Source organism: Salmo salar, chromosome ssa24, assembly GCF_905237065.1.
Source record: "Salmo salar chromosome ssa24, Ssal_v3.1, whole genome shotgun sequence".
Classification (NCBI taxonomy): domain Eukaryota; kingdom Metazoa; phylum Chordata; class Actinopteri; order Salmoniformes; family Salmonidae; genus Salmo; species Salmo salar.
In genome coordinates, this window is record NC_059465.1 from 9814276 (window position 1) to 9825613 (window position 11338).

General features: G+C 41.2%; 1 protein-coding gene across 1 annotated transcript in view; it reads left to right on the forward strand.

Annotated features, from left to right (window-relative positions):
• The window catches only part of zmat4a (zinc finger, matrin-type 4a), a 159583-nt gene extending 156730 nt beyond the window's left edge, over positions 1-2853 (forward strand). The window contains exon 7 of the mRNA XM_014170990.2: positions 154-2853. Coding sequence (XP_014026465.1) covers positions 154-181 — 28 coding nt within the window. The 3' untranslated portion in view covers positions 182-2853. The remainder of the gene's footprint in view (positions 1-153) is intronic.
• The last annotated feature ends 8485 nt before the right edge of the window (positions 2854-11338 follow it).

Genomic DNA, 11338 nt, shown 5'->3' on the forward strand with positions numbered 1-11338 from the left:
ATCTCTCTCCCTCCTCTCTCTCACTCCCTCTCTGTCTCCCACCCGCTCTCTTCCTTTCCCCCTCTCTCTATCCCCACTCTTTCTTTCCCCCTCTCTCTCTCTCTCTCTCTCTCTCTCTCTCTCTCTCTCTCTCTCTCGTTCTTTCTCTTGCAGCCTGAAGAATCAGATATGTGTCCAGTGAATCTTGAAGAACAAAACAAACCATTTGATTGATGTCAGACAAGCTGTGTTCAGCTTGCCCCAATTTTTCAGCCTCTGCCCTGCTTTCTCTCTCTACCACACAAACACACACACACACACACACACACACACACACACACACACACACACACACACACACACACACACACACACACACACACACACACACACACACACACACACACACACACACACACACACACACACACACACTCTATCTCTGTCTCTGTCTCTCTCCATTGCCCTGCTAGCATACAATAGGAGAACACATTTTTTTTTAAATGCTTCAGCTCCACAGCATCTGTCTCACCTGTCAACTTAAGGCTTCTGCAGAACTCTTGTCATTTTGGCCATGTGATAATCAACATTCCACAGATTCTGCATTTCACACCAACAGATTCTCAGTACTTTTAAAGACAATGGTCGACGAGAATAAAAGTGGATCCAGCGGAGGGACAGTCCCCTCAATGCATGATGAAATGAACGACCTGCAACTTCACGCTAACTATGCTTTTGCTTTAGTTGTAAGTGGTTAGAGAGAGGAAGACTCTCATTGGCATTTTGGCTTGAGTAATAAAGTGTTTTTTGTAATTTATTTACCTGAAATAGAATATGTACAAGAGAACTGATATATAAGTAATGTATTGTTTTTTGAATCTTATTTATGAGTAATTTATTTTATTTTTCAAATGTATTTTGCCCTCAGACTTTTTTTTCTCCTTTAGAATAATGTATAATAATATAATAATGTTTGGGTCTATGCTATATATTCCCATCTAATCTCACAGTAACATAATATCCCTGGTGGACAAGTTGGCAATAATAATGACAGTTTGTACAATGTCATTGAACATAATGGCATGGTGCAACAAGTTGCTTTATATATAATACAGTAAAAAGTTTTCATAATGTTTACAATTTGAATCTGAACTGATTTATCTGCAGCTCTAGTAGTCCTGGAAGGAGACCCTAAATAGGGCATCTACAGGTAACTGCCAAAATAAAGGAAACACAATAAGGTATATTGAAAGCAGGTGATTTGAAAGCAGGTGCTTCCAAACAGGTGTGGTTCCTTGGTTAATTAAGCAATTAAAATCCCATCATGCTTAGGGTCATGTATAAAATGCCTAGTTGCCCATTCTTTTTGGCTAATTAACCCAGGAACCACAGTGACTTTGAAAGAGGGGTCTCAAAGGAGCATAGGGGGTTTAAAGGTGTGTGTGTGTGCGTGTGTCAGTCACCAGATCTCAACCCAATTGAACACGTAAGGGAGATGATGGAATTTCTCATGGAGTTCTAGACACTTGTAGAATCTATGCCAAGGCACATTAAAGCTGTTCTGGCAGCTCGTGGTGGCCCAACACCCTATTAAAACACTATGTTGGTGTTTCCTTTATTTTGGCAGTTACCTGTATGTTGTCAGTGTTCCAGGTATAAACATGTGTTCTCTGTTCCTCCATGTGGTTTGAGGTTCAAATGTGGTCTTCGTCTCAGGGAGGTCCCATTGATTACTATTGTCCAGATTTATGATTCAGATTCATGATTCAACAAAACTGTTCAAAAAATGTGTTCACTGAATTCATTCCAATAGAGCCTTTTAGAATGTGTTAGTATTACAGCCAATTACAGTCGATTTGAATCAAACCATGTTATTCTGTAACGGTGTAAAACATTGCTGTTATGATGATGATAATGATGTCTTATTCAGAAATTGAGAGTGTTTAAAAAGCAATCCAACTTTAATATACAACCTTATCTCAACCTTCTGTAGCAACTCCTTCATTCTAATAGTTATAAGAACATTATTGCTATGTTATGACAGTGGTTGGTGTTGCCATACATTTTACTTAACCAGAGTTTGGTGGTAAAAAAGAACTAAGCAGGTGTTCTAGTTTGAATTTCTATTTGTTCTTACTGTTGTAGATGAAGCAGTTTATTTGTAATTGGGAAAGCAGATGTATCTGTATACAGACATACGAGTTATTTATTATCCTGTCAGTACAGTGCAGTCAGTGTCTGTCGACAGCAAAAAAAACGTGTTTGATCAATAGCCTTGATAAATGTGTTAAAAGGTATTTTTGTGTGCTAATTTATAAATAACTGATCTGTTTGTTTTGAAATGAGCAATGCCTGGAATTGTTAAACCAATTGAAACCAACCCTTCTCCTCCCTTTTTAATTTGTTTTAGAAGACTTCAGCCATTTTGGATTTACTGCTTACACATAAAAAAAAACACACCTAAGCATTTTCATGCATCTTAGAGAGATGGAGTGAGAAATTCTAAAACATACGACAAATCTTCCTGAACTGAACACCAACTGAAGCTGGCTCAACTCAGAGCCATCCGCCTTGTGAGATGCCACAGGCCAAAAAAATACAATAATGTATAAAGTGTTTTTAATATTACAAACAACTTAAGACGTGCATGTATGATTTACTAATTAATGAAACTATCCGTCTCAGATCCACTGAATTTCTTTGCTCAGACTAAGTCATAACGTTACATTCTGCCCAACTTTGCATTGGATCTGGTGTCTCTCCCTCGATCTCCAGAGGAACTCCACGTCTCATACACTCCTACTCCCTTTGTGCTCTCTCAAGGTAATGTACTCTACAGTGTCTGAAAAACAATAAAAGACACTTGCAACTATACTATACCACCTGTCCAGTCGTGTTGCTTTGTTCTGTCTATGTTTTCCTCCGAGCTGGCATTCTCATCCCCAAAGTCAACATGCCCAATTTCTCAATGGAAAGTCAATTGTTCCTTTGAGTCCTGGTCAAGATACAAAGATTTCCAGACTATTTCTGTTCTCCAAGTCATCCCCTGCTGTATCTTTCCGTATACAGTACCAGTCAAAAGTTTGGACACACCTAATAATCATTCCAGGGTTTTTCTTTATTTTACTATTTTCTACATTGTAGAATAATAGTGAAGACATCAAAACTTTGAAATAACACAAATGGAATCAAGTAGTAACCAAAAATGGGTTAAACAAATCAAAATATATTTTAGATTTTAGATTCTTCAAAGTAGCCATCCTTGGCCTTGATGACAGCTTTGCAAACTCCTGGCATTCTCTCAACCAGCTTTACCTGGAATGCATTTCCAACAGTCTTGAAGGAGTTCCCACATATGCTGAGCACTTGTTGACTGCTTTTCCTTCACTTTGCAGTCCAACTCATCTCAAACCATCTCAATTGGGTTGAGGTCAGGTGATTGTGGAGGCCAGGTCATCTGATAAAGCACTCCATCACTCTCCTTCTTGGTCAAATAGCCCTTATACAACCTGGAGGTGTGTTGGGTCATTGTCCTGTTGAAAATAAATGATATTCCCACTAAGCGCAAACCAGATGGGATGGCGTATCGCTGCAGAATGCTGTGATAGCCATGCTGGTTAAGTGTGCCTAGAACTCTAAATAAATCACGGACAGAGTCACCAGCAAAGCAGCCCCACACCATCACACCTCCTCCTCCATGCTTCACGATGGGAACTACACATGCAGAGATCATCCGTTAACCTACTCTATGTCTCACAAAGACAAGGAGGTTGGAACCAAAAATTGCAAATTTGGACTCAAAGGACGAATTTCCACCGGTCTAATTTCCATTGCTCGTGTTTCTTGGCCCTAGCAAGTCTCTTCTTATTGGTGTCCTTTAGTAGTGGTTTCTTTGCAGCAATCCAACAATGAAGGCCTGATTCATACAGTCTCCTCTGAACAGTTGATGTTGAGATGTGTCTGTTATTTGAACTCTGTGAAGCATTTATTTGGGCTGCAATTTCTGAGGCTGGTAACTCTAATGAACGTATCCTCTGCAGCAGAGGTAACTCTGGGTCTTCCTTTCCTGTGGCAGTCCTCATGAGAGCCAGTTTCATCATAGTGCTTGATGGTTTTTGACCGAATTGACTGACCTCCATGTCTTAAAGAAATGATGTACTGTCATTTCTCTTTGCTTATTTGAGTTGTTCTTGCCATAATATGGACTTACCACCCCTACCGTGTCACAACACGACTGATTGGCTCAAACTCATTAAGAAGGAAAGAAATTCCACAAATTAACTTTTAACAAGGCACACCTATTAATTGAAATGCATTCTAGGTGACTACCTCTTGAAGCTAACCAGAGTGTGCAAAGCTGTCATCAAGGCAAAGGGTGGCTACTTTGAAGAATCTCAAATATAACATATATTTGGATTGTTTAACACTTTTTTAGTTCCACACATTCCAGATGATTCCACATGTGTTATTTCATAGTTTTGATGTCTTCCCTATTATTCTACAATGTAAAAAATAGTAAAAATAAAGAACAACCCTTGAATGAGTAGGTGTGTCCAAACTTTGACTGGTACTGTATGTATTGAGAGAATTAACAGTGGGCAATAAGAATTTCTACCGATCACGTTTTTCACAGAGTAAGATACTTCTGTATGGAGGTGGTTGCATTCTACAGGGGAACTGTTATATTTTGGCCAAGTAACCAAAAATATAACATTATCTCTACAATGACATGAGTAACACTTGTTTCCCATCACCTGTAGAATCTCTAGAATCTCAATTGCCTCTGGTGAAATATCAGATGCCAAGCAACCTGGCTGTGTAAACTCTCAGGTTGTACATCTGACATTATATTTGTAATACCACAGATATATCTATCTACTGTATGGTCTGCATAGAAACCTTTACACAACCATTGTGCAACGTCTCCACAATGGTTGTGTAAAAAAAACTTTGTATCACAACCATTTTGCCAAATGTTACCATCTAGAGCTGAGCAGAGACTTCTGTATGTCTGACTGAGTGAGCAGTTCAGATAAACCATTTCTCTATCTGCCGTTCCCCTTGATTGAAGTCAATCAGCTACAGCAGTGTTTTCCCGACCCTGGTCCTCATGTACCCCCAACAGTACACATTGTCGTTGTAGCCCTGGACAAACACACCTCATTCAACTCAGGTGTGCTTGTCTGGGGCTACAATAAAAATGTGTACTGTTGGTGGTCCTCGAGGACCAGGGTCGGGAAACACTGCACTACAGTGCCTTCAGAAAGTATTCATACACCTTGACTTATACCACAAAATTGATGAAATATATTTTTTTTCTCACCCATCTACACACAGTACCCCATAATGACAAAGGGAAAACATGTTTTTAGAAATGTTTGTTAATGTATTAAAAATGAAATACAGAGATATTGAATTTACACAAGTATTCACACCCCTTAGTCAATACTTTGTAGAAGAGCCTTTGGCAGCGATTACAGCTGTGAGTCTTCGTGGGTAAATCTCTAAGAACTTTCCACACCTGGATTGTGCAACCTTTGCCCATTATTCTTTTCAAATTCCTTCAAGCTCTGTCAAATTGGTTGTTGATCATTGCTAGACAACCATTTTCAGGTCTTGCCATAGATGTTCATGTACTGGAGATTTAAGTCAAAACTGTAATTCGGCCCTTCAGGAACATTCACTGTTTTCTTGGTAAGCAACTCCAGTGTAGATTTGGCCTTGTGTTTTAGTTTTTTTGTCCTGCTGAAAAGTGAATTCATCTCCCATTGTCTGGTGGAAAGCAGACTGAAACAGGTTTTCTCTAGGATTTTGGCTGTGCTTAGCTCCATTCCGTTTCATTTTTAAACCTGATTACAAGCATACGCAACATGATGCACCCACCACTATGCTTGAAAATATGTAGAGTGGTACTCAGTAATGTGTTGCATTGGATTTGCCCCAAACATAACAATTTGTATTCAGGGAAAAAAGTGAATTGCTTTGCCACATTTTTTGCAATATTACTTTAGTGCCTTGTTGCAAACAGGATGCATGTTTTTGTATATTTTTATTCAGTACAGGCTTCCTTCTTTTCACTCTGTCATTTAGGTTAGTATTCTGGAGTAACTACAATGTAGTTGATCCATCCTCAGTTTTCTCCTTTCACAGACAAAACAATTCTGTAACTGTTTTAATAAAGTCACCATTGGCCTCATGGTGAAATCCCTGAGCGGTTTCCTTCTTCTCTGGCAACTGAGTTAGGAAGGACTTCTCTATCTTTGTAGTGACTGGGTGTATTTATACACCATCCAAAGTGTAATGGATAACTTCACCATGCTCAAAGGGATATTCAATGTCAGCTTTTTTTTAACCATGTACCAATAGGTGCCCTTCTTTGTGGTTGAATTTGTGTTTGAAATTCAACTGAGGGACCTTACAGATACAGTAATTGTATGTGTAGGGTATAGAGATGAGGTAGTCAAATCATGTTAAACACTATTATTGCACACAGAGTGAGTTCATATAATGTATTATGTTACTTGTTAAGCAAATTTTTACTCCTGCACTTATTTAGGCTTGCCATAACAAAGGGGTTGAATACTTATTGACTTAAGACATTTCAGCTTTTCATTTGTATGAATTTGTAAAAATGTCTAAAAACCTAATTCCACCTCCAGCATGTTTAAACTACTCCTATGAAAATGGCAAATAATCAAATACTCATCAAGAAGGTCTGATTTCACTATTACTGAAATAGGACCCAGGTGGTGAGTATAAAGATCCAGTCCATTAAAACAATTGGAGACTCCTTACACTTCAATGTTGTGGTGCAAAAATTCTGGCAAAATACATGGCGCATAGAATTAAAAAGGTGTTGTCAGATATTATTCATCCTGATCAAACAGTTTTTTTTACATGGATGATACATTGATGCAATCTCTATTGCATTCCACAATGCCCTTTCTCACCTGGACAAAAGGAACACCTATGTGAGAATGCTATTCATTGACTATATCTCAGCGTTCAAAACCATAGTGCCCTCAAAGCTAATCACTAAGCTAAGGATCCTGGGACTAAACACCTCCCTCTGCAACTGGATCCTGGACTGCCCCTAGGTGGAAAGGGTAGGTAATAACACATCTGCCACGCTGATCCTCAACACTGGGGCCCCTCAGGGGTGAGTGCTCAGTCCCCTCCTGTACTCCCTGTTCACTCACGACTGCATGGCCAGGCACAACTCCAACACCATCATTAACTTTGCAGACAACACAGTGGTAGGCCTGATCACTGACAATGACGAGACAGCCTATAGGGAGGAGGTCAGAGACCTGGCCAGGTGGGGCCAGAATAACAACTTATCCCTCAACGTAATCAAGACAAAGGAGATTACTGTGGACTACAGGAAAAGGAGGACTGGGCACGCCCCCATTCTCATCGCGGGTCTGTAGTGGAGCAGGTTGAGCGCTTCAAGTTCCTTGGTGTCCACATCACCAACAAACTAGAATGGTCCAAACACACCAAGACAGTCGTGAAGAGGGCACGACAAAACCTGTTCCCTCTCAGGAAACTAAAAAGATTTGGCATGGGTCCTCAGATCCTTAAAAGGTTCTACAGCTGCAACATCGAGATCATCCTGACATGTTGCATCACTGCCTGGTACGGCAGCTGCTCAGCCTCCGACCGCAAGGCACTACAGAGGGTAGTGTATACAGCCCAGTACATCACTGGGGCTAAGCTGCCTCTAAGACTCCAGCCACCCCAGTCATAGACTGTTCTCTCTGCTACCGCGGTACCGAAGCGCCAAGTCTAGGACCAAAATGCTTCTCAACAGCTTTTACACCCAAGCCATAAGACTCCTGAACAGCTAATCAAACAGCTACCCGGACTATGCATTGTGTCTCGCCAACACCCCCTCCCTCCCCACCCCCCCACCCCCCACCCCCCCACCCCTTTTACATTACCCTGTAGTTTACAAATGAAATGGTCTGATGGTGAAGTGGACATACTTGATATTCATATACCTAAAGAAAGAAATGAACTCACCACAACAAATTTCAATAGAAAGTTAGCAAAAATAGACAAGATCTTGCAACCATGGAGAGGTAAAAACCTGTTAATTTATGGCCCTTTCACTTTATTTGGTATTGCAAGCCAGACAAAATTAAACTTGCTTATTTATATAATGAATATGAGTTTGGAGAGCTAAAATTATTTAATATTAAAGCTTCAGTCATGCAAATGTTATACTTAAATCCAAACTGGTTCTCCAGTAGATTAGTAAGAATGGATCACCCCTTGCTTAAAAATTGTTATTTTTCCCTGTTCACTTTCGCTTAATTGAAAATGGAACCATAATCAAAATATCTCCCTTTCTAAAACAAGCCATACAAAGCTTATTGCAATTCCACTTTCATCCCCTTGAAAAGACAGAACAAATATTACAACAAATACGAGGGTTAAACTCAAATACATTAATTTGGGCTGGAGAGCATTGGGACAGTAACCAACAGATCATTAGTTTGAAGCCAAGACCAAGCCGACTAGGTGAAAAATCTGTCAATGTGCTCTTGAGGAAGGCAATTTACCCTAATAGCTCTGGGTAAGAGTGTCTGATAAATTATGTACATGTAAGTGCTAAAAAAATATATATATAAAATTAAAAAAAATATATATATATATTTGTTAAGGATATTATGAATAGGAATGGTGGAGTTATGTCACACGTACAGTAAACAAAAATATATTGAAATGTTTGTGCCATCCAAAATTACAACCAACTGATTTCAGCTGTCACGTCCTGACCATAGTAAGATGTTATTTTCTATGGTAGAGTAGGTCAGGGCGTGACAGGGGGTGTTTTGTGTTTTTTTTCAATGTTTTCTATATCTTCTGTTTAGTCTGTGTACCTGACAGAACTGTGCGCTTTCGTTTTTCTCTTTGTTATTTTGTTTTTAGTGTTTTTGAGTTAAAATACATTTCATCATGAGCACTCAACACGCTGCGCTTTGGTCCCCTCTCTACAACAGCCGTTACAGAACTATCCACCACAACTGGATCAAGCAGCGTGCCCGGGAGGAGATGGATACCTGGTCTCTGGAGGAGTGGCGAGAGAGGAAAGACTGGACTTCGGGGCAAGTATTGGACAGATATAGAAGCCTGCCGGGGAAGCACGAGAGGCGGGGGGGGAGCACACGGGTAGATTGGCGGAGTCAGGGGTGAGACCTGAGCCAACTCCCCGTGCTTATCGTGGTGAGCATGTGCCTGCTTCTCGCACTCTCCCTCGAGTGCGCCTCCACAGCCCAGTAGGTCCTGTGCCTGCTCCTCGCACTCTCCCTCCAGTGCGCCTCCACGGCCCAGTATACCCTGTGCCAGCTCTGCGCACCCGGTCCCCAGTCCGGCGAGACCTGTTTCAGCTCCACGAAAGAAGCCTCCAGTGATGATCCATGGCCCGGAGCCTCCAGTGATGATCCATGGCACAAAGCCTCCAGTGATGATCCATGGTGCAGAACCTGTAGTGATGATCCATGGCACGGAGCCTCCAGCGACGCGCCCCAGTCCGGAGCCTTCAGCGATGGCCTGCAGCCCAGAGTTTTCAGCGACGGCCTGCAGCCCAGAGTCTTCAGGGACGGCCTGCAGCCCAGAGTCTTCAGCGATGGCCTGCAGCCCAGAATCTTCAGTGACGGCCTGCAGCCCAGAGTCTTCAGCGGCGGCCTGCAGCCCAGAGTCTTCAGCGACGGCCTGCAGCCCATAGTCTTCAGCGGCGGCCTGCAGCCCAGAGTCTAGAGCCGCCATAGATAGGAGTTACCCACCCGACCCTCCCTTTTGTTTTTGTTTGTGTTTTGTTTAGTGGCATTCGGAGTCTGCACCTTTGGTGGGGGGTACTGTCACGTCCTGACCATAGTAAGATGTTATTTTCTATGGTAGAGTAGGTCAGGGCGTGACAGGGGGTGTTTTGTGTTTTTTTCTATGTTTTCTATATCTTCTGTTTAGTCTGTGTACCTGACAGAACTGTGCGCTTTTGTTTTTCTCTTTGTTATTTTGTCTTTAGTGTTTTTTTAAAAATACATTTCATCATGAGCACTCAACACACCGCGCTTTGGTCCCCTCTCTACGACAGCCGTTACATCAGCATTATCTCAAAAATGAAGGGGCAAGTGGAAGGGGTAGGAAACTTGTTTGGTACTAAAACTTTTTAGTCATAAATTGAAAAAATATACGTTTCATTTGAGGACCAAGATGTTGGCAGCGGTGCCATACAGGTTGCAAAATAGTTGGGAAGATTTTAGTGTGCCAATTCCATGGTACAAGGTTTGTGGACTCCTACACAAAACAATAATTGATTCAAAACGTTTCAATTTAAATTGTTATACAAAATTCTGGCCACCAACAAAATGTTACGTATATGGGTCATACAACCGTCTCAGCTCTGCAGATTTTGCTGTAAAGAGACAGAATCATTAGATTACTTATTCTGATATTGCCCCTATTCAGCTTGTTTCTGGTCACAGGTTCAAGAATAGCTGAAGAATCATAATATTGACCTAAAACTAACCCTACAAATAGCACTGTTGGGAGATTTGGAAAGCCATAGTCAATCAACATTATAATTTAATTTTGTATTTGTATTTATTATGGATCCCCATTAGCTTCTGCCAAGGCAGCGGCTACTCTTCCTAGGCAGCGGCTACTCTTCCTAAAGTTATACAATTTTAAAAACATTACAATACAGTCACAACAGATTTCACAACACATTGTGTGCCCTCAGGCCCCTACTCTACTACCACATCTCCAACACAAAATCCATGTGTATGTGTGTGTATAGTGCGTATATTATCGTGTGTGTGTGTATGCATGTGTCTGTGCCTATGTTTGTGTTTCTTAACAGTCCCCTCTGTTCCATAAGGTGTATTTTGATTTGTTTTTAAAATCTAATTTTACTGCTTGCATCAGTTACTTGATGTGGAATAGAGTTCCATGTAGTCATGGCTCCATGTAGTACTGTGCGCCTCCCATAGTCTGTTCTGGACTTGGGGACTGTGAAGAGACCTCTAGTGGCATGTCTTGTGGGGTATGCATGGGTGTCCGAGCTGTGTGCCAGTAGTTCAAACAGACATCTCAGTACAGTCAACATGTCAATACCTCTCACAAATGCAAGTAGTGATGAAGTCAATTTCTCCTCCACTTTGAGCCAGGAGAGATTGACATGCATATTAATTCAAGTTAGCTCTCTGTGTACATCCCAGGGCCAGCTGTGCTGCCCTGTTCTGAGCCAATTGAAATTTTCCTAAGTCCTTCTTTGTGCCACCTGACTGAACAGTAGTCCAGGTGCGAAAAAACTAGGGCCTGTAGGACCTGCCTTGTTGATAGTGCTGCTAAG